This window comes from Herpailurus yagouaroundi, unplaced genomic scaffold (assembly GCF_014898765.1).
Source record: "Herpailurus yagouaroundi ecotype Mexico unplaced genomic scaffold, PumYag 28, whole genome shotgun sequence".
In the NCBI taxonomy this organism is placed as follows: Eukaryota; Metazoa; Chordata; class Mammalia; order Carnivora; family Felidae; genus Herpailurus; species Herpailurus yagouaroundi.
Genome location: NW_024412376.1, coordinates 1686389 through 1710157, shown reverse-complemented (window position 1 = coordinate 1710157; position 23769 = coordinate 1686389). Strand labels below are relative to the sequence as shown.

Below are 23769 nucleotides of genomic sequence, written 5' to 3'. Positions count from 1 at the left end.
TGTTTTTTTTGCAGTTGAGTTGTATGAGCTCTTTAAATGTTTTTATATTAACCCCTTATCAGATGTATTGTTTGCAAATATTTTCTTACATTTAGTGCATTGTCTTTTCATTTTGTTCAGTTTCCTTTGCTATGGAGAGGCTTTTTAGTTTGAAGTAGTCAGTAGTAGATTTTTGCTTTTGAGAAAATTCTATATCTTGCTTGTCTTCACCAAAAATTATTTCTGAATATAATTGGATACTCATTGCTGCTTGGTAATCCTTTCATGTATCTCTAATCTACTGTATAAGTTTTTCCCAAATTTTAAGAATCAGCCTAAACCTTAATTCCTTAACTCTCAGCCCCCATATCAAAGAGGCTATCTCATGTAAACTTACACTTTTGTTTCTTTGCTACCTATAAGCCTATATGTTTTAACCTTATTTATGTATATGTCGTTGACCTAGCAAATTTGCTCAAAAAATTTACCCTAATGAATTAAATCGTCGTTTATAATAGTGAAATTTAGAAACAACCTAAAAGTCTCATTCAATTGTAAACTGTAGAGCCATTTAAAAAAAGAACTATATCTTATATGCCTGACCTGGAGAGAGATGTATGTTATGTCATTAAGTTAAAAAAAATGGTGACACCATTTGTGAGAAACACTCTCAGCAAGCTTCAATAGAAAGAAATTTCCTCAACCTAATAAGGGACATCTATGAAAAACCTACAGCTAACTTACTTAATGGTGAATACTAAATGTTTTCCTTAAGATCAGGAACAAGGCAAGGATGATCACTATTTTCTATGTGTTATTATTTATTAAACTCCAGCATAGTTAACATACAGTGTTAAACTAGTTTCAGGTGTACAATATAGTGATTCAACAATACTGTACATTACTCAGTGCTCATTCTAAGTGTACTCCTTAATCCCCTTCACCTATTTCACCCATCCCCCCACCCACCTCCCTTCTGGCAACCATCAATTTGTTCTTCATAGTTAGCATTTTGTTTTTTGTATTGTTTCTTCTTTTTTTTTCTTTTGTTCATTTGTTTCTTAAATTTCATATATGAGTGAAATCATATGATATTTGTCCTTCTCTGACTTATTTCACTTAGAATTATACTATCTCCCTCTATGTTGTTACAAATTGCATGGTTTCATTCTTTTTTATGGCTGCATTATATATATATATATATATGTATATACATATATATATATATATATAATGAATATCACATTTTCTTTATCCATTTATCTATCAATGGACACTTGGACTGCTTCCATAATTTGGCTGTTGTAAATAATGCTTCGGTAAACATGGGGGTGCATAAAGGATGTTCACTCTTGCTGCTTCTTTTCATTGTCGTATCAGAGGTTCTTGCAGTCAGGCAAGAAAAAGAAATAAAACACATTCAGATTAGAAAGGAGGACGTAAAAAAAAAAATCACAGAACTAGTAAATGAGTTCAGCAAGGCCTCAATATATAATAAGATCAGTATATAAATACCAATTATATTTTTGTGTACTATGAGTAAATTATCTGGAAATGAAATTACAATAGTAGCATAAAGAATAAAATGCTTAGGAGTAAGTTTAATAAAGAAGCATAACATTTGCAACAATGTGGATAGAACTAGAGTATATTATGCTAAGCAAAATAAGTCAATCAGAGAAACACAAATATGTGATTTCACTCGTGGCATTTAAGATACAAAACAGATGAAGATAAGGGAAGGGAAGCAAAAATAATATAAAAACAGAGAGAGGCAAACCATAAGAAACTCTTAAATGCAAAGAGCAAACTCTGCATTTGCTCCAGGGTTTGAGTGGGGGGAAGGGCTAAAGGGGTGAAGGGCATTAAGGAGGACACTTGCTGAGATGAGCACTGGGTGTTACATGTAAGTGATGAATTGCTAAATTCTGTTTCTGAAATAATTATTACACTGTATGTTAACTAACTTGGATTTGAATTAAAAAAAAAAAAATACAAGCAGAAGACCTGTACACTGAAAACTATTAAGTCATTGCCAAGCTAAAGATCTAAATAAATGGAGAGACAATCCATGTTCAGGTCTCAGAAAATTCACTCTAGTTAAGACTGCAGTCCTCTTAATATTGACTTTATTGAATAATAAAGATTCAGTGCAATCCCAATCAAATTCTAAGCAGATTTCCTTTGTAGAAATTGACACACTTATTCAATTTATGTGAAAATACAAAGGAACCAGTATAACCAAGAAAAAAAATCTTGGAAAGGAAAAGGTTGGAGAAATCACATTCTGATTTCAAACTTACTATAAAGCTACTGTAATTGAAAAACATGAAATTCACATAAGAGTAGACATACAGGGGCGCCTGGGTGGCGCAGTCGGTTAAGCATCCGACTTCAGCCAGGTCACGATCTCACGGTCCGTGAGTTCGAGCCCCGCGTCAGGCTCTGGGCTGATGGCTCGGAGCCTGGAGCCTGTTTCCGATTCTGTGTCTCCCTCTCTCTCTGCCCCTCCCCCGTTCATGCTCTGTCTCTGTCTGTCCCATAAATAAATAAAAACGTTGGAAAAAAAAAAAATTAAAAAAAAAAAAGAGTAGACATACAAAGATCAATGTACTATATCACATTAAGAGAATGAAGGGAGAAAAATCACATAATCATTTCAATTGATGCAGAAAAGGCATTTGACAAAGTCTAACACCATCATTAAAGGAAAAAAAAAACATAAAAAACTTCAATAAATTAGGAAGAGTGCTAGAAAGGGAACTTCCACAACATGAAGTCCATATGTGAAAAATCCACAGCTCACATCAACTCAATGATGAAAGACTGAAAGCTTTTCCTCTAAGATCAGAAGCAAGACTACCAACTACCACCACTTCTGCACTTCTATTGAACATAGCCCAGCAAGTTCTAACCAGACCAATTAGACAAAAGAAAAATTTTTTAATCTAAATTGGAAAGAACTAAAACTATCTTTCGAGTTGGCGTGATCACAAAAAACAAAAAACACCCGTTAGAACTAGTAAAATGAATTCAACAAAGTTGTAGGATGCAGCTCAGTTACGTTAGCAGCAAAAATATATATGCAAACACTGATAATGAAAAATCTAAAAAGGAAATTAAGAAAATAATTTTATATATTACAGGATCAAAGAGAATAAAATACATGGGAATAAATTTAACCAAGGAAGCAAAGACTTGCACCCTGAAAACTACTGTTGCCACTTCTTACAAAAAAATGAAAAACCCATCCTAAAATTAATATAGAATCTCAAGGGATCCTGAATAGCCAAAATAGTCTTAAAAAGGAAAAAAGTTGGAGAACTCACCCTGATTATTTCAAAACTTAATATAATGGTAGCAATCGGAGTAGTGTGGTATAGGCATAAAGACAGTCATATAAGGCCAGCAGAATAGAACAGAAAGCCCAGAAATAAACCCTTCCTTATGTCATCAGTCGATTTTCAACAACAGTGTCAAAACCATTCAGTGAGGGAAAGGAAAGTCTTTTCAATATACTGTGCTGGAAAAACTGGATATCTACATCCAAACTCATGTTTTAAAAAATGGACTCAAGGGGCGCCTAGGTGGCGCAGTCGGTTAAGCGTCCGACTTCAGCCAGGTCACGATCTCGCGGTCCGTGAGTTCGAGCCCCGCGTCAGGCTCTGGGCTGATGGCTCGGAGCCTGGAACCTGTTTCCGATTCTGTGTCTCCCTCTCTCTCTGCCCCTCCCCCGTTCATGCTCTGTCTCTCTCTGTCCCAAAAATAAATAAAAACGTTGAAAAAAAAATTTTTTTTTTAAATTTAAAAAAAAATGGACTCAAAATGGGTAAAAGACCTAATGTAAGGGCTAAACCTATAAAACAGAGGAAAATTGTCATGACTTTGGATTTGGCAATGATTTCTTGGAATTGATACCAAAAGCTAAGTCAACAAATGAAACAATTTGGACTTCATCAAAATTAAAACTTCTGTGCATCGAAGAACACTATTTTTTTTTTAATTTTTTTTTAACGTTTATTTATTTTTGAGACAGAGAGAGACAGAGCATGAACGGGGGAGGGTCAGAGAGAGGGAGACACAGAATCTGAAACAGGCTCCAGGCTCTGAGATGTCAGCACAGAGCCCGACATGGGGCTCGAACTCACGGACTGGGAGATCACGACCTGAGCCGAAGTCGGACACTTAACCGACTGAGCCACCCAGGCGCCCCTCGAAGAACACTATTGACAGAGTAAAAAGCAACCCATAAAATGGGGAGAAAATATTTGTAAATCATATATATATATATGTGTGTATATATATATATATGTATATATATATATATATTTGATAAGTGATTGAAATCCAGAATATATAAAGGTCTTATACAACTCAACAATAAAAAACAGCTAAGCTTACAAATGGGTTATTTGAATAGATATTTCTCCAAAGATGGCGGCAAAAAAGCATATGAAAAGATGCTCAATATCAAAGTCATTAGAGAAATGCAAATCAAAACCATGAGAGTTCACAGCCATTTAGATGGCTACTACCAAAAAATGAAAGGAAAATAAGTGTTGGGGGGCATGTGGAGAAATTGGAACTCTTGTGCATTGCTGTTAGGAATGTAAAATGGGAGGCCACTGGTAGAAGAGTTTGGTGGTTCTTCAAATGGTTAAACATAAAATTACCACATGATCCAGCAATTCCATTCCTACGTAAATATGCAAAATTCAAAGCAAGGACTCAAGCATATACTGGTTTAACAGTGTTGAAAGCAGCATTATCCACAGTAGCCAAAAGATGGAAACAACCTAAATGTTCCTCAATAGAGGAATGGATAAAGAAAATGTGTGTGTGTGTGTGTGTGTGTGTGTGTGTGTGTGTGTGTGTGTGGCTATGAAAAGGAATGAAGTTCTGATAAATTCTACATGTGTGAGTTTTCAAAACATTATGCTAAGTGAAGTAATATAGGCCCCAAAGGGTAAATATTAGTATGATTCCATGAGGTATGTAGAATAGGCAAATTCATTGAGACAAAGTAGAATACAGGTTATGAGGAGCTAAGGGAGAAGGGAATGAGGAGTTATTGCTTAATGGTTACAAAATTTGTGTTTTTGGGTAAGGAGTTTTAGAAATAGTGTTGATGATTCCACAGCATAGTGAATATAGTTATTGCCACTCAATTGTACACTTAAAAATTGTTAAAATGAGGGGCACCTGGGTGGCTCAGTCGGTTGGGTGTCTGACTTCAGCTCAGGTCATGATCCCACTGCTTGTGAGTTCAGGCCCTGCGTCGGGTTCTGTGCTGACAGCTCAGAGCCTGGAGCCTGCTTCAGAGTCTGTCTCCATCTCTCTGCCCCTCACCTGCTCATGCTCTCTCTCTCTCTCTCTCTCTCAAATATAAAAAATAAAACATAAAATTTGTTTTAAATTGTTAAAACGATAATAACGTAAGGCAACTGTGATAGTCTTTTACTTGACTAAAACAAAGATTTTAGATATTAAAATTAATGCTCAAAGTAGTGTTTCATATAGATACTAAAGGAGATCGATATACTCTGTCTTAAACCTTGCATCCATGTTTGTGTATTTGTAGGGTTAATGCCTTTGGGAAGTCAAGAATCTTCAGATAGTCTGGCAGCAGAGATTGTTACACCTGAGATAAGGTAAGGAGAATACGACATTCAGTCGTATTGAAACTTACTCCTCTACAGTATAAAAAGGAGTTTCTTACTCATTATTACTAATAATTTCAACATGAACTCAGTATTAAATGTCCATGTTTTCAGCCTGTTAGAAGCTTTCTTCATTTGGCCCTAGAGACATTTTCCTACTTGGGTAGGACAGTATTTCGCACATTCACAGCAAACTAATATATCTGTGCTTGGGTATTCTTAGCAGACATTTAGCAGTGAAACCACTTGGCCTAAAGTAAAGGTTATGCCTACCCAACAGCCTGCAAAATAATTAGTCACTAAGATTTATCTGTCTGGGAAAGATATATTACAGTAGACAGACGTATCTTCCCCTCTCTAGTATTCTTCCTTCAGTATTAACTTACAGTTTTATTTAGGGATAGCATTTTTAAAATTCCATTTATTTCATTATATGCCTGCCTTGATGTGTAAGAATGAAAAATTAGGGGAGAGGCACCAAGTATCTGACAGAAGGAGAATGATTAACCCTGTATATTGCTTTTACCTTCTGGGGGACTATTTGCCCCCTTTTAAAATTGACACACTGGCCCTTGGGAATGCAAGCTGGTGCAGCCACTCTGGAAGAGAGTATGGAGGTTCCTCAAAAAACTAAAAATAGAACTACCCTACAACCTAGCAATTGCATTACTAGGCATTTATCCACGGGATACAGGTGTGCTGTTTTGAAGGGACACATGCACCCCCGTGTTTATAGCAGCAGCGTCAACAATAGCCAAAGTATGGAAAGAGCCCACATGTCCATCTATGGATGAATGGATAAAGAAGATGTGGTACATATATACAATGGAGTATTACTCGGCAATCAAAAAGAATGAAATCTTGCCATTTGCAACTACGTGGATGGAACTGGAGGGTATTATGCTAAGTGAAATTAGTCAGAGAAAGACAAAAATCATATGACCTCACTCATATGAGGACTTTAAGAGACAAAACAGATAAACATAAGGGAAGGGAAACAAAAATAAGATAAAAACGGAGGGGGACAAAACAGAAGAGACTCATAAATATGGAGAACAAACAGAGGGTTACAGGAGGGGTTGTGGGAGGGGGGATGGGTTAAATGGGTAAGGGGCACTAAGGAATCTACTCCTGAAATCATTGTTGCACTATATGCTAACTAATTTGGATGTAAATTTTAAAAAATAAAAAATAAAACAAGTAAAAAAAAATAAAATAAAATTGACACTGGCCTTGATTCTTCATAAAATCTTTGGGAGGGTATTAAATGAAATGATTGTGTAAGGGTTTCATAAACTTTGAAAGTTACAATAGGCATTCAGTTACTTGTTGAATAAATGAAGACAATATTTATTGTTGGCATTTATTTAAGGAGGATAAAAAGGAGAATAATGTAGCACCAACACAGGAAGCATCTTATATGCCTTTTCCTTTTCTACCTTCTGATGTGGTACTTTATTATTGGACCAATAAAATTTGTAGAATGAATCTAAATACAGGGCTATATAAAAAAAAAAAAGAAAAACCACAGTTTTTAAGGAAGCTTTTAGATTATGCAGTTGGATTTTTAACCTGAAGAAAAGGAACAATGATAAAGATTCAACAAATAAAATGGCTTTTTTGAGTATGACTCATCACAAAGTCAAATATACTCTGTCTCCAGAAGAGCCATCAAGAAAATGAAATGGTAAAAGAGATGAAATATAACATTGTATTAGTTCTGGTGTACAGCATAATGATTTGAAATGTCTATATTGTGAAATGATCACCACAGTAAGTTCAGTTAACATTCATCACCACACATAATTACAACTTTTTTTTTCTTGTGGTGGTACTTTTGTTTTGAGCAACTTGACAGGATTGTCATATTTTTCTAGAAATTAATCCTAAGGAAATAACCAATAAAGCTGATCGCTTTGATCACATCAAAGCTCAGAATTGATAACAAATTCCAAATAATTGTGCACTGATTAAATAGCAATTCATCTGCAGTATGTTGTTTAACATGTCATTTAAAGTGTTATATTTATCATTAAGGTATAATATTAAATGATATGAAAAGATTGTGCAAACTTAAGTATGAATAGCAGATGCAGCTCTGAGAACATGGCTTGTTAACAAGAATACAATTTCACATATTTATAGGAATGGGTGGACTGCATATATTGAAGGCTTTCTTTGTTGAATATTATGTCTTGACACCAAGTGATTGGAAGTTCAAGAGCATAGCATTAGAGATTATGTTTTTTGATGAGAACTGAAAAACAAATACATAAATTCATTCACAGCTTAAATATTTAAACCAAAAAGGAAATAGAATTTTGAAGTATCGTTCATTACAGTCATGATGTTTGGAGATGCTGTTATCTTCAGATTATCCATTCTGAAAAGAAAGTACTGAAGACCTGAATGTAATGTCTTAGCCAATTACAAGAGCTAAATTCTTTGCAGTATTTTGTTTTTCATTTCTGTTCTCTGCATTAAATCTGTAACTGTGAATAGCTGGATTTTGGTAACAGTATTGCATCAGTGTACTACATAATCAGCTTTTCTTTTGTTCATTCAGGGAGAAACTTATTCGTCTTCAGCATGAGAATAAGATGTTAAAAATTAACCAAGAGGGTTCAGACAATGAAAAAATTGCCTTATTGCAGAGTCTTCTGGATGATGCAAACCTACGCAAGAATGAACTGGAGACAGAGAATAGGTAAGGATGTATGTAGATGACAGCATTTTGACACAGGTTTTCTCTGTTTTCCTTGATTTTGATTCCCTTAAACAAAGATTTGGATTGTATGTTGAGTAGTGATAATGTGTTATTCCATTTCATTTTAAGAGTACCTTAATCCATTTTTCTGCTTACAGATAGACTTGCATAAAAGTGTTGTGCCTCTTTATAATAGCATTCCCCTCTTTATTTCTTCAAGCAAACTGATACCAACCCCCCCCCACCCTTTTCCCTTTCTAATTACTAATAAAACCAGAAGATTAAAAAAACGTCTGATTATTAATTCAGTCTTTCACAATTTTAGTTCTATTCATTATCAGAATAATACAGTTTACCCTGTTTTTATAAGCTAATGTGTTGAAGGATCAGTTTTGAGAAAAACAGGATCCATCAGAACTGAATTGACAAGAGTTTTTTTTCTTTTTTTTTTTTTTCTCAAACCTGTTATTTCTTGTGACCCTGAAAAGAAGTCATTCATTTTATAAACAATTCAATTATGAGAATTCAGAATCTGGAAATTTAACAAGAAAATCATTATGTAGTCATTCAAAGCAACTGTACAGCAGTAGCTTACTCTGGAAAGAATTACGTTTATATTTTGTTGTGACAGTCTTTTAGTTCTTTTCCTTTTTGGAAATGTTTCTTAGATACCAAACATGGTGTCTTTTCCTTTTCTTAGTGTTGTGATATTATGTCATTTTTGAGGGATTTGACATTTTCATTAATGGTTTCATAGTTTGCTTGATATTACGGTTTCTTTATTATGCCTGATTGGGCATTTCCCAGGTGTGAGTCAACAACGTTATGACCATTTTACATGTCCTGCCCTTCTTGGCACTTTATTTATCTATCTATCTATCTATCTATTTATTTATTTATTTATTTATTTATTTATCAGTCTATTTATTTATTTAAATGTTTATTTATTTTTGAGAGAGAGAGAGACAGCATGAGCAGAGGAGGGGCAGAGAGAGAGGGAGACACAGAATCCGAAGCAGGCTCCAGGCTCTGTCAGCACAGAGCCTAAGTGGGGCTTGAACTCAAGAACCACAAGAGCATGTCCTGAGACAAAGTCAGACGCTTAAACGACTGAGCCACCCAGGCACCCCTGCAGTTTGATTTTTAAAGCTGCTGTGGTAAAATCAGGAAAAAGCATAAATAACAGGGTGATTATTAGAGCATAATAAAGCATAAAAAGGAGGACAGTTTTATATCAATTCTTAGAGCATAGAGAATGAATACTTTTTTAGAATACTTAGAAAAAGTTTAGAATGAAAAGTGGAGAAAAGGGACTTGCAGAAAACAGCTTGGCAATCATGCAGCCCCATGGGTGAGAGCACTTGTGTTCATCTCCATCGTCCTTTGCTTCTGGGCTATATTTTAGCCATCTTTAGTCAGGAAGGTCTTCCCTGTACCCTAATTTTTTTCCAGTGAATCAACACCCATAACTTCCTTTATAATGCTTTGCATTGTTTCTCACTGATCTTATGGCCATTGGTCTTCTCTGATCAGAAAAAGAACAACTACTTGTCATTTACACAGCACTCATGTTGTAGATGACTGCCTCCCAAGTCCCAATGCCATTTACAGCTATTTACACTTTAGTATTGTGTTTGTTTCTTTTTTTTTAAATCATTTTATTTTATTTTTTTCATTGTGATCAGTATACTCCATCCCCACACCCACCTCCCCTCTAGTAACCATCAGTTTGTTCCTTATAGTTAAGAGTCTGTTTCTTGTTTTGTCTCTCTCTTTTTTCCTTTCTTTTGCTCGTTTGTTTCTTAAATTCTTTTTTTTTTTATGTGTATTTATTTTTGAGAGGTAGTGTGTGAGAGTGGGGGAGAGGCAGAGGGAGAGGGAGAGAGGGAATCCCAAGCAGGCTCCATGCTGTCAGCACCAAGCCCGACACAGGCTTGAACCCATGAACCCACTAACTGTGAGATCATCATCTGAGCCAAAATCAAATGTTCAGACACCCAACCCACTGAGCCAGCCAGCCAGGCACCTCTTATTTCTTAAATTCTACATATGAATGACTTCATATGGTATTTGTCTTTCTCTGAGTGACTTATTTTGTTTAATATTATACTCTAGCTCTATCTTGTTGCAAATGGCAAGATTTCATTCTTTTTTACACTTAAATAATATTCCAGTGTGCATGTGCATGTGTGTGTGTGTGTGAATACATCTTCTTTATCTATTCATGTTTTGATGGACACTTGGACTGCTTCCATGGTTTGGCTGTTGTAAATAATGCTGCAGTGAACATAAGGATACATGTATCCTGTTAAATTAGTGTTTTTGTATTTTGGGGGTAAATATCTGGTAGAGCGACTACTGGATCATAAGGTAGTTCTATTTTAAAATTTTTGAGGAATCTCCATGCTGTTTTCCACAGTGGCTGTGCCAGTTTGCATTCCCACCAATAGTGCAAGAGTGTTCCTTTTTTTCCAGCTCCTTGCCAACACTTTGTTCCTGTGTCTTTGATTTTAGCCATTATGATATTGTAGTTTTGATTTGCATTTCCTTAATGATGAGTGATGTTGAACATCTTGTCCTGTGTCTGTTGGCCATCTGTATGTCTTCTTTGGATAAATGTCTATGTTTTCCACCCATTTTTTAATTGGGCTATTTGGGGTTTTGGTTGTTGAGTTGTGTACGTTCTTTACATATTTTGGATACTACCCCTTTATTGGATATGGTATCTGAAAATATCTTCTCCCATTCCATAGGTTACCTTTTAGTTTTGTTGATTGTTTGCTTTGCTATGCACAAACTTTGTATTTTGATGTGGTCCCAATAGTTTGTTTTCTTTGCCTCAGGAGACACATCTACAAAAGTGTTGCTACAGCTAATGTCAGAAAGATTACTGCCTGTGCTGTCTTCAAGGATTTTTATGGTTTCAGGTCTCACAGTTAGGTCTTTAATCCATTTTGAGTTTATTTTTGTGTATGGTATAAGAAAGTGGTCAAGTTTGGGTGCCTGGGTGGCTCAGTCAGTTAAGCGTCTGACTTCAGCTCAGGTTATGATCTCACACTCTGGGAGTTCAAGCCTTGCGTCAGCCTCTGTGCTGACAGCTCACAGCCTGGATCTCACTTCAGATTGTGTGTCTCCCCCTTTCTCTGCCCCTCCCCTGCTCATGCTCTCTCTGTCTCTCTGTCTCTGTCTCAAATATAAATAAAAACATTTAAAAAAAATTTTTTTTAAAGTGGTCAAGTTTCATTCTTTTGCATGTGGCTGTCCATTTTTCCCAACACCATTTGTTGAAGATTAAATGACCATATAATTGTGGGTTTATTTCTGAGTTTTCTGATCTATTTTGTGTATTTTTATGCCAGTACCATAAAGTTTTAATTACTGCTGTTTTGTAATGTAACTTGAAATCTGGAATTGTGATACCTCCAGATTTTTCTTTTTTAAGATTGATTTGGCTACTCAAGGTCTTCTGTGGCTCCATACAAATTTTAGATTTTTTTTTTAGTTCTATGAAAAATGCTATTGGCATTTTTGATAGGGATTGCATTAAATATGTAGACTGATTTGGATAATACAGACATTTTAACAATGTTTGTTCTTCCTTTTAAAAAAAATTTTTTTTTAACATTTATTCATTTTTGAGAGACAGAGACACCGTGAGTGTGGGGATGGGGGCAGAGAGAGAGGATGACACAGAATCTGAAGCAGGCTCCCGGCTCTGAGCTGTCAGCACAGAGCCCTACGTAATCTCACAAGATCATGACATGAGCCAAAGTCGGACACTTAACCGACTGAGCCACCCAGGCGCCCCAACAATATTTTTTTTTCCAATCCATGAGCATAAAATGTTTCTCCATTTCTTTACTTCATATTAAATTTCTTTCATCAGTATTTTACAGGTCTTTCACCTCTGGTTAAGTTTATTCCTAGATATTTTATTGTTTTTGGCACAGTTGTAAATGAGATTGTTTTCTTAATTTCTTTTTCTGCTGCTCTATTATTACTGTATAGGAATGCAATAGATTTCTGTATCTTGACTTTGTATCCTGCGACTGAATTTTTTTTAACAGTTCTAGTCATTTTTTGGTGGAGTTTTCTATAAGTGGTACCATGTCAAGTGCAAATAGTGAGAATTTTACCTCTTCCTTACCAATTTGGATGCCTTTTATTTCTTCATGTTGTCTGACTGGTGTGGCTCAGATTTTCAGTACTATATTGAATAAAAGTACTGAGAGTGGACATTCTTGTCTTGTTCCAGACTTTAGGGGAAAAGCTCTGTTTTTCACCATTGAATATGATGTTGGCTGTGGATGTTTCATATAAGGTCTTTATTATCTTGAGGTATGCTCCCTGTAGATCTACTTTGCAGAGGGTTTTTAATGTGTTAATGGATTTAGTTTCCTGATACTTTGTTGAAGATTTTTGCATCTATATTCCTAAGAGATATTGGCCTATGGTTCTCTTTTTTTGTGGTGTCATTATCAGGTTTTGGTATGATCAGGGTGATGCTGGCCTCATGGAATGAATTTGGAAGTTTTCCTTTCTCTTGTATTTTTTGGAATAGTTTGAGAAGGATAGGTATTAACTTCTCTAAATGTTTGGTAAAATTCATCTGTGAAGCCATCTGGTCCTGGACTTGTTTCTTGGGAGTTTTTTGATTACTGATTTAATTTCATTGTTAGTAATTGGTCTGCTCAAATATTCTATTCCTGCTTTAGTTTTGGTAGGTTACATGTTTTCCAGGAATTTATCCATTTCTTCCAAGTTGTCCAATTTATTAGCATGTAGCTTCTAGTATAATACTGTTAAAATTGTTTGTATTTCTGTCATGGTCATTATTATTCCTCTCTTTCATTAGTGATTTTATTTATTTGGATCCTCTTTCTTTTGTAATAAGTGGCTACAGGTTTATCAAATTTGTTGATAGTTTCAAAGAACCAGCTTTTGGTTTCACTGATATGTTCTAATGGATTTTTTTTTTTAAGTTTCTATATAACTTCTATCTGCTCTAATCATTATCATTTCATTCCATTTGCTGAGTTTGGGTTTTGTTTGTTCTTCTTTTTCTACTTCCTTTAGGGATACGATTAGATTGTTTATTTGAGATTTTTCTTCTTGATGTAGGCCTGTATTGCCGTAAACTTCCTTCTTAGAACCACTTTTGCTGCATCCCAAAGATTTTGGACTATTGTGTTTTCATTTTCATTTGTTTCCATGTTAAGTTTTGATTTCTTTGATTTCTTGGTTGACCCATTCATCGTTTAGTAGCATGTATTTATGCTCTTTGCAGATTTTTTCTTGTGGTTGATTTCTAGTTTCATAGCATTATATTCAGAAAAGATGCATGATATGACTTCGATTTTGTTGAATTGGTTAAGAGATTTGTTTTGTGGCCAAATATGTGATCTATTCTGGAGAGTGTTTCATGTGCACTTGAAAAGAATGTATATTTTGCTGTTATTTTGGAATGTTTTGAATAAGTCTATTAAATCTAGTCTAGTATGTCATTCAAGCCACTGTTTCCTTCTTGATTTTCTAAGTGGTTGGTCTGTCCATTGATGGAAGTGAGGTGTTAAAGTCCTCTACTGTTATTGTATTACTACAGATTAGTTCCTTTATGTTTGTTAGTAATTGTTTTATGTATTTGGGTGTTCCATGTTTCATGCATAAATATTTACAATTGTTATATCCTTTTGTTGGATCATCCCTTTTTTATTATCTTATAGTCTCTCTCTGTCTCTTATTGCAGTCTTTCTTTTAAAGTCTACTTGTGGGGCGCCTGGGTGGCTCAGTCAGTTAAGCGGCCGACTTCGGCTCAGGTCATGATCTTCCGGTCCGTGAGTTCGAGCCCCGCGTCAGGCTCTGTGCTGACAGCTCAGAGCCTGGAGCCTGTTTCAGATTCTGTGTCTCCCTCTCTCTAACCCTCCCCTGTTCATGCTCTGTCTCTCCCTGTCTCAAAATAAATAAAACGTTAAAAAATAATAATAATAAAGTCTACTTTATGTTTTAGAAGTATTGCTTCCCTGGCTTTCTTTTGACATCCATTTGCATGATGAATGTTTCTCTATCCCCTCACTTTCAATCTGCTGGTGTCTTGAGGTGTGAAATGAGTCTCCTGTAGGCAGCATATAGATGAGTCTTGTTTTTTTATCCACTCTGTCACCCTGTGTGTTTTGGAGCATTTAGTCCATTTACATTCAACGTAATTATTGATAGATTTGTGTGTGTTGTCATTTTGTTACTTGTTTTGTGGTCGTGTCTATAGTTTTTCTCTGATCCTTGTTCTCTTTCATCGTTTATTGGCTTTCTGTAGTGATATACTTGGATTCTTTTCTCTTTATTCTTTGCATATTTATTACTGGTTTTTGATTTGTGGTTACCTTTAAGTTTGTATATAACATCTTCTGTATATAGCAGTCTATCTTAAGTTGATGGTCGCTTAAATTTAAACCCATTCTTTATTCCTCTGCTCCTTGTTTTAGGTATATAGTGTCATATTTTGCATCCTTTTCTTTTATGAATCCCTTGACTGATTTTTATAAAAACATTTATTTTTCCTACTTTTGTGTTTTTTACTTTTCATATTCCTTTATGATCTTTCCTTTCCAAAGAATCCCCTTCAGTATTTCTTATAGGGCTGGCTTAGTGGTCATGAACTCTTTTAGTTTTTGTTTGAGAAACTCTTTCTGTCACCTATTCTGAATGATAGCCTTGCTGGATAGAGTATTCTTGGCTGCAGATTTTTCCCTTTCAGCACTTAAAATGTATCATGCCACCCCTTCTAGCCTGCAAAGCTTCTGTTAAAAAATCCACCGATAGCCTTGTGGGGTTTCCTTTATGTAACTGTCTTTTCTCTTACTGCTTTTAAATTTTTTTCTTCATCTCTGCTTTTTGCCATTATATTACTATGCGTCTTGGTGTGAACTTTTTTGGGGTTGAATTTTAGGGGGAATCTCTGTGCTTCCTGGATCTGGATGTTAGTTTCCTTCCCCAGATTGGGGAAGTTTTCAGCTATTATGTCTTCAAATAAATTGTCTGCCCCCTTATCTCTCTCTTCTTCTTCTGAGATCCCTATAATGTGGATGTTATGTTTGATGGAGTCACTGAGTTCCCTGTGACTATTCTCCATTTGCTTAATTTTCTTTCCTCTCGTTTGCTTAGCTTGGTTATTTCCCATTACTGTGTCTTTCAAGTCATCTAGCCTGCTATTTATTCCATCAAGTGTATTTTTAATTTCATTTATTGTATACTTCATCTCTGATTAGTCATTTTTTTTTTTTAAAGTTTATTTTGAGAGAGAATCCCAAGCAGGCTCCATGCTGTCAGCACAGAGCCCCGCACAGGGCTCGATCCCACCACCTTCCAGATAATGACCTAACGTGAAATCAAGAGTCAGACACTTAACTGATTGAGCCACCCAGACACCCTTCTGATAAGTCATTTTTTTATTTCTTTGTTAAGGGTCTCACTGATGTCCTCCATGCTTTTCTCAAGTCCAGTGAATATCTTTATGATCATTACCTTAAATTCCCTATCAGGCATATTATATGTGTCTACTTTGCTTTGGTCTCTTGCTGTGGTGTGGTCCTTTTCTTACATTTGGGAAACATTTCTCTGTCTTCTCATTTCATTTTGTTTTCTGTGTCTGTTTTTGTTCAGAAAGTCAGCTACTTCTCTTACTTTTAATGATAATAGCCTTATGAAGAAGAGGTCCTGTGGTGCCTTGCAGTGCAGTGTCCCCTTTTCCCCAGGGCTTGGCACTTCAAGGAGTCTTTTGTTTGTACCCTGCTGTTGTGTCTTGACCTTTTTGTCCTTCAGTCATTTGTCTGTAGAGGCTGTCTTTGCATATTGTGGGCAGTGTTTGGTCCCCAGCAGGGGTGGGGTGCATTTTAATGTGCAACGGTGTGCTTGGAAAATGAGACCTGCCCCACAAAACATGTGGGTTGGGAGATATGGTGTTGGCAGGGTTTGCACTATCTTCTGGGGGAAGGGGACCTACAGTGCTGGGAGGGACTAAGGGGAGCATGACTGGGAAGGGCAGAACATCAGGAGCAGTGCTTGGTGCAAAGAAGTTAGGTAGGAGTGGTGATGTGTGTTTATGATCTGGGACAGGGAAAGGGAAATGGTGACTACCAGCTCCTTGTTCCTGGAGGGGTGTCTGCGTGATCCGTGTCTCTCTAGGCCACATTCTGAGATGGACAAATCACTCTCCCTCTCATCTGCCCTCAAACTGCTGGTTCTCTGCTGTATTTACTTACACTGCTGTTGGTCATGCTGTCTCTTTACAGACTGGGGCACCACTTCCTAATGCACTCAGGTCTCTACCAGAACCAAGCTCACCAGTTTTTAAAATTCCAGGCTTTAAGTCCTGCTGGTTTTAAGAACTCATAAAATTTGGCCCCTCTAACTTTCAAAGTCAAATATTTTGAAAGTCTGTTTTCTGCTCTTTCTGGCTCCCTCCCTGCCACAGACAGTCATGTTCTGTTTCACTCCCAGACCATGGCTTTGCCCTTGCCACCTTCTTCCATGTGGCCTCTTCCCTACCTTTAGTTGTGAAGTTTGTTCTGCCAGTCCTCGGGTCATTTTCTAGGTTATTTACACTGATGTGAATGTTACCTAGTTGTAGCTGTGGGCCACAATGAGCTTAGTCATGGTCCTCCTACTCTGCCATTTTCCTAGCAGAACTATTTCCTGAATTACAGTACTGATAACTTACATTTATAGTATGACCATCTGTAATCTATAACAATAATAATATTAATAATAGCAGTTAATGTTTATTAGCTTTTGTCTGTTCCAAACATTGTGCTATTTATTTTAAATATGTAGTCTTATCTTTATTAAAGTTTTATTGGTGAGGGAATTTGGGCTTAGACCCAGGCTGCCTGAATTCAGAGCCTCTATCTAATCCTGTCTTCCTTCCTTCCTTCCTTCCTTCTTTCCTTACTTACTCTTTCTCTTTCCCTTCCCTTCCCCTTCTTCTCCCCCTCCCTTCCTTCCCTTCCTGCCTTTCTTTTTTAAAAGATTTTATTTAAAAAAAAAATAATAAAAATAAAAATAAAAGATTTTATTTTAAGCAATCTCTATACCCACTGTGGGGCTTGAAGTCACAACCCAAGATCAAGAGCTGCACGCTCCATTGACTGAGCTAGCCAGGCACCCCATCCATACTCTTTCTTGCCAAGTTATCTTTTTCCGTGTTTGCAAAACTTATTTTTTCTTTCTCCTGCAGAGCATTTTTTTCTCTTCAGGATTAGTTAGTCTTACTGAGTTTAATAAGTAAGTAGATGACCTTGTCTCTAACTTAATCTCTTACAAGCGTACAGCATTAGACTAGTACAAAGAAACTTGACTTCCACTGAATCTTTTAACTTAAACACAATTTGTTCAGCACCAGTACATTGTCTGTCAGAAGGAAAGGTTTATAGTAAACCTCCAAAGTCCTTTCCAATTAGTTTTCTCAGCAAGTTGGCATTTTAAAAATCTGTAATACCTGCTGACCCTCACTCAGGGAGCTTTCTCAAAGCATACGTGGCCTTGTTCCCTTCCTGCCCAGAGTATATTGTGATTGCAAGCTCATCCTCTTTCTGTACACCCTTGAAAATTATATGTAAGTAGATTTTAATTAATATGTTAACTAAACTTCTGAAGGGGGAGAAAATAAGTAGAAGCAATTCACGCTTATAGAGTGCCTGCTCTGTACAGGTACTGCACTAGACACTATATAATACCTTACTTTTCTAAACAGCACCATGAAGTAGGTATTAGAGTCCTCATTTATTTTGGCTTTTTGAAGTTTGCATTTTTTTGAAAAAAGGTGAGCTCATATGTTTACATAGCTTCATACTTGTATGTGTGTAAATACTTCACACTTTTGTTTGTTTATTCCCCATTAATGTTTGGGGTATTTGCTTGTCTATTCCCCATTACTGAAAATTTGTGTTGTTTTCAAATACTTCCAAGGAACATCTTGGTAGACTTATTATATATGGCATTTACCAAGGCCTAATAGGCTTACAGTATTTGTTGACTAAATAATTTCAAAAATGGCCAAATGGATGGTTGAAATACTCTAATGGTTTGAAATATATTTCCATATTACTTTCTGAAAAGATTGAACAAAGTTACAGTGTCACTAGTAATGTATTTGTATATCTCCCCATATTGAATATGGATTTTCAGATAATTCCTTCACTATTTAAAAAACACCGAGGGGTGCCGGTGTGGTTCAATTGGTAAAGCATCCAACTCTTTTTTTTTTTTTTTTTTTAATTTTTTTTTTCAACGTTTATTTATTTTTGGGACAGAGAGAGACAGAGCATGAGCGGGGGAGGGGCAGAGAGAGAGGGAGACACAGAATCGGAAACAGGCTCCAGGTCTGAGCCATCAGCCCAGAGCCTGATGCGGGGCTCGAACTCACGGACCGCGAGATCGTGACCTGGCTGAAGTCGGACGCTTAACTGACTGCGCCACCCAGGCGCCCCAAGCATCCAACTCTTGATCTCAGGTCAAGATCTCACGATCTTAGGTTGTGATTGCACAGTTATGGAGCATGGAGACTGCTTGGGATTCTTTCTCTCCTTCTTGCTCTGCTCCTTCCCCCCCAAAAATAAATAAACATTAAGAAAATAAATAAAAAGCACCTAGATTTTCTGTTCCTTGATGTGAAAAACAATAGTTATTATCATAGATTTGATTGAATTTTCAATGTGATTGTCACTAATTATAGAACTGTAACATTTATGGGAAGAATTTCTTACAGTTTGTTTAGTAAAAAAAAAATGCTTATTGAATTTTCTGGCTGTTTAGATTCTAAATGTTCATTGCCCTGTTTTGTCCTTAATTTGAGATAGTCTGGCTTCTACCATTCCACTAAAGTATTTCCTACTAAAATAACCAGTCATCTTGTAAATGGCCAATCCAGTGGGAGCATTCAAAATTTTATCTTTCCTCGTGTCTGTTGTATTCATTGTTGTTGATCATCCTCCCCTTCCTTAAACTTTTTAAAATTTCAGTTAAAATACCTCTCTTATGTTTCTCCTACTTCTCTTCAGGGTGATGTTCCTCTTTCTACCCTCTGGTTGGTGATCTGCCATGGACCATCTTTGTTCCTCTTTTCTACTCTTCTTTGCATTCTTTCTAATCGATATTATTTTTGTTCAAGGCTTCTGTTAACTCCAAATGGCTCTCACATCTATCTTTTCAACTCAGATTTCTCTTTGTGCTTCAGATGCAGAAATACAGCTGTTTGAGAGATAACTCAAGGTGCTGCATTTTCAACAACTACAAAATGAGCTTACCTTCATTTAGCAACCTGCTTCTCCTATATTCTCCTTCTCAGTAAATGTTTTCCAAAAGCTCAAACCAGAATTCTGAGTGTTATTTTTTAATCCTTGTATTCTTTTGCCTTTTAGATATATTTCATCCTTGTTCCCTCCTCTTTCAGGCATATTTAGTAATAATTGTAGTAGTCTCCTTCCGGTCTTCATGCCTTCACTTTGACCTTTTTAATAACATCTTCCATCCTCAAATCAATGTTATCTTTGTAAACTATTTTTGATTAAGTCTCACCCTCTGGCAATCCTTCAAAGATTCCAAGGAGGAATCCCAAGACCTAGAGAACCAGGCTGGTATACTGAGTGTTGCATCATAATGACTTAGAGGATGTATGAGGTACAGAATCAACATTCTTAAAGGCTGAGTTATTCAGCCAGATTTTAGGCCAGATCGTAGGATAAGTTCTAAATACACATTTCATGTAAGGCTGTACTCAACAACCTCTCCTCTTCTCTGGTTTCATCTAGCCATTGTTCCCCTCATAGACATGCCATTCTTAAGGAATTTTTTTTATCACTATTTTAATTTTAACTTTACCTATTTTAATTTTAATTTTAATTTTAATTTTAAGTAGACTCCAGATCTAATGTGGGGTTTAACTCACAACCCTGAGATCAAGAGTCACACACAGTACCAACTGAATGACACCCTCATACTTAAACAATATTGGGGAGGGGGACACCGGAGTGGCTCAGTCAGTTAAGCATCTGACTTTGGCTCAGGTCATGATCATGATCTGATGGTTTGTGAGTTGGAGCCCTATGTCCAGCTCTATGTTAACAGCTCAGAACCTGGAGCCTACTTTGGATTATGTGTCTCCCTTTCCCCTGGCCCCTCCCCCTGCTCGCACTCTGTCTCTCTCTCTCTCTCAAAAATAAACATTGAAAAAAAATAGAATTTTTTTTTTAAATTTTAAGTAGGCTCTAGACATGCCATTTTTGAACTCACTGTGCCCCCTCATATTTCTGTGTGCTTTGGACATGATGAATTCTCTGTCTTAAATCCCCTTTCCATCCTTAATCACTTAAGTGTTTTATTTATTGTTCTAGTCTCAGTTCAGTCAAGCCTAACTCCCCCATACAATTAGATTTAATTCTTGCTGCTTTGAGCAATCATTATTCTTTTTTGTACCTCTATGTGATATGTTGAGGTATTTATCTTGTATTTTAACATTTTGCTTCCCCACTAAATTCCTTGAGTACAGGGATCTTTTAACACCATGCTGAGCATGGTGCATGACACATAGTGTGAATAAACATGTATTGAAGTGAATTTCAGATAATTAGATATGCATAAGTATACTGGTATGACAAGATATGTCCACTAAAATACCATATTTGAAATCATCATAGAAATTTCAAGTAAGGGGCACCTGGGTGGCTCAGTCATTAAGTGTCTGAGTTTGTTGCTCAGGTCACAGTCTCATGGTTCATGAGTTTGAGCCCTGCATCAGGCTGTCTGCTGTCAGTGTGGAGCCTGCTTTGGATCCTCTGTACCCCTCTCTCTGCCCCTCCCTCACTTATGCACACTCTTTCTCAAAAATAAACTTTTTTTTTTTAATTTCAAGTAAAACAAAAAATAACCTGAACAGTGAGTTGCACTACTATCTTAGCTTTGTGTTGCTAGTTATACTGTGTCTCTAACCAATATGAAAACCAAGGGAGAAGGTATAAGTATGTCTGAACTTGACAAATTAATATATGTTTGATTTCTAGGCTGGTGAATCAAAGACTTCTGGAAGTACAGTCACAAGTTGAAGAACTGCAAAAATCTTTACAGGATCAAGGCTCAAAAGCAGAAGATGTAAGTTTTAATGTGAACTGAGCATGGTCCAAAAGTTTCACAATGTTAAGAAAAGCTATAACTTTTATTTTTTTTTGATGGTCTCTGTCAAAATAATTTATAATTATATTCGTTATAGAAAAAAAAAAAAAACAAAAACAGTGTTTTCCTTTTACTAATGTTCCTTGTGAAAAGGACCAGACAGTACTTCATTGTCTGTTTTGGAATCCTTCTGCTGGGAATTAGAAGTTTATTTGTAGTTATTAACTAAGGAATTCACTTCGTGGGGTTTTTGTTTGTTTGATTTACAGAGTAGAGAAGCTAGGATTTTTTTTTTTAAGTTTTTATTTATTTATTCATTTAAGTTGCCTCTACACCCATCGTGGGGCTCAAACTCATGACTCTGAGAGCTAGAGTCACATGCTCTTCCGACTGAGCAAGCCAGGCTCCCTGAGGCTTTGTGTTTTAAATGTACTCCTCTCAGTATTCAGAGTACAGGGTTTTTCCCTCTAGTCAACAACAACAAAAATGCTGTACAAATTTAGTATGTTCAAATAGAAATTTTTTTTTTTTATTTTTTTTTAACGTTTATTTATTTTTGAGACAGAGAGAGACAGAGCATGAACAGGGGAGGGGCAGAGAGAGAGGGAGACACAGAATCTGAAACGGGCTCCAGGCTCTGAGCTGTCAGCACAGAGCCCGACGCGGGGCTCGAACCCACGGACCGTGAAATCATGACCTGAGCCGAAGTCGGACGCTTAACCGACTGAGCCACCCAGGCGCCCCAGAAATTTTATGTATAATTGATATTTTTAAAAATAGTGTTATTCCTAGAAATAACCACCTCTGGATTTCTGAATCCCTCTTACTATCCCCAGCACTGCCCCACTCAATATAAGTTCACTGACCTTCTTTTTATATTCTCTTATGCAGAGTACTGCATGTCTGTCATAGCCTTGCCTGCTTGAATGGCACGCTCACTCTAGAATATCGTAAATGCATTAAGCCAGGAACTAGATGGACTTTCATCTTCTCATGCTCACTGTCTATCACAGTGCTTCTGTAGCACATAATAGTCAGTCTCTGATGAAAGTGCAAATAAATTTTCCACATCTTTTACATTTAATAAGCAGTATACAGTAGAATTACAACAATAAAGTATTCAAAAATAGTTTAATCTTTGCTTCAGTCAGTTGGTTCTTTTTTATTATTGCTGGTATAATTTGCTATAAAGTCTGGCCTTTGAGTATAAACCTACACAGTTGCTTCCATTGGTAGTCTTTTTGGAGAATGTCAGAACTACAGATCTATCATTTCTTTCCAGCCTTATAAATATAAGAGGGCATAAAAACAAAAGGAACCAAAAAAGGGGTATTAAATTAGTATATTACTCAAAACCTCCAAATATTAGATACGAAAAGCTCATTATTGACCTAATTTTAGGAGTTTCATAAACATGTATATGTCTTCTATTGACAGTATCCTCTAAGATCGGTGGTTTTAGTTTATCCTTTAATTAATGTGTTGATAGTCTTTCTTAGATCCCAGATTGATTCCTAGTTCCTAAAATTGTAACCAACATCCAACCTACCTTATTCCCTTATTAAAATAGAACTAGTTTGAAATGTCATAAACATACTTGATTAAACATACTTTTAATCCAGAATGCTAAACCAGGAAGAGGTGAAGCAAAACCACCATTAGTGTATTAAAGTATTAGGAAGCCCAGCTAAGTTCTTAGAGATGAACCAAAGTGATTTCTTCAGTGAAATCACTGGGTCCCTTAAACTGAGGTAAATGTAGACTTTGTTTTGGTCTCTAAAACTTTGAGGAGACTTTTTGTTGATTTGTTATGGTAGAAGGGGGAAGGGCATGTGATACATAGGAAGTAAGAGTGGCAGAACATCAGTATCAGCTCTACTTTAGTGTTATAGCGATAGCCATTGTACAGGCTTGATTCTCTTACTCAGAGACACAGAGGAAATTTATTCTGTAAAAAATAATTTTGTGTAGCCTGATTTAGATATCACTGTGGTAATCAAATCTAATTAAATATGCTCTGTGCCATCACTTTAAGAGAACATATTTCAGAAGTGAGATCCTGGCCCTAAAAGTACTATTTGCATAAGTTAGTCCATTTATTTGACTGCCCAGATTCTAAATGTCTTGCTCTAAATTCTTAGATATTTCCTCAGAGTTCCTATTCCAATAGGAACTTTCTCTGATATGCCTCAAAATGGTGTGGAGAAAGTATGTGGTTCTTTCCCCCAGCAAATGTTTGATGCTTTCATCTTCTCTTTCACTACC

At 36.3% G+C, this 23769-nt stretch overlaps 1 protein-coding gene across 3 annotated transcripts in view; it reads left to right on the top strand.

Moving 5' to 3' along the window:
• HOOK3 (hook microtubule tethering protein 3) overlaps positions 1 to 23769 on the top strand; it is a 109713-nt gene that overhangs the window by 64150 nt on the left and 21794 nt on the right. For all 3 annotated transcript variants that reach the window (XM_040444987.1, XM_040445069.1, XM_040445149.1), the window contains exons 14-16: positions 5561 to 5630; positions 8206 to 8346; positions 21396 to 21483. In XM_040444987.1, coding sequence (XP_040300921.1) covers positions 5561 to 5630; positions 8206 to 8346; positions 21396 to 21483 — 299 coding nt within the window. The remainder of the gene's footprint in view (positions 1 to 5560; positions 5631 to 8205; positions 8347 to 21395; positions 21484 to 23769) is intronic.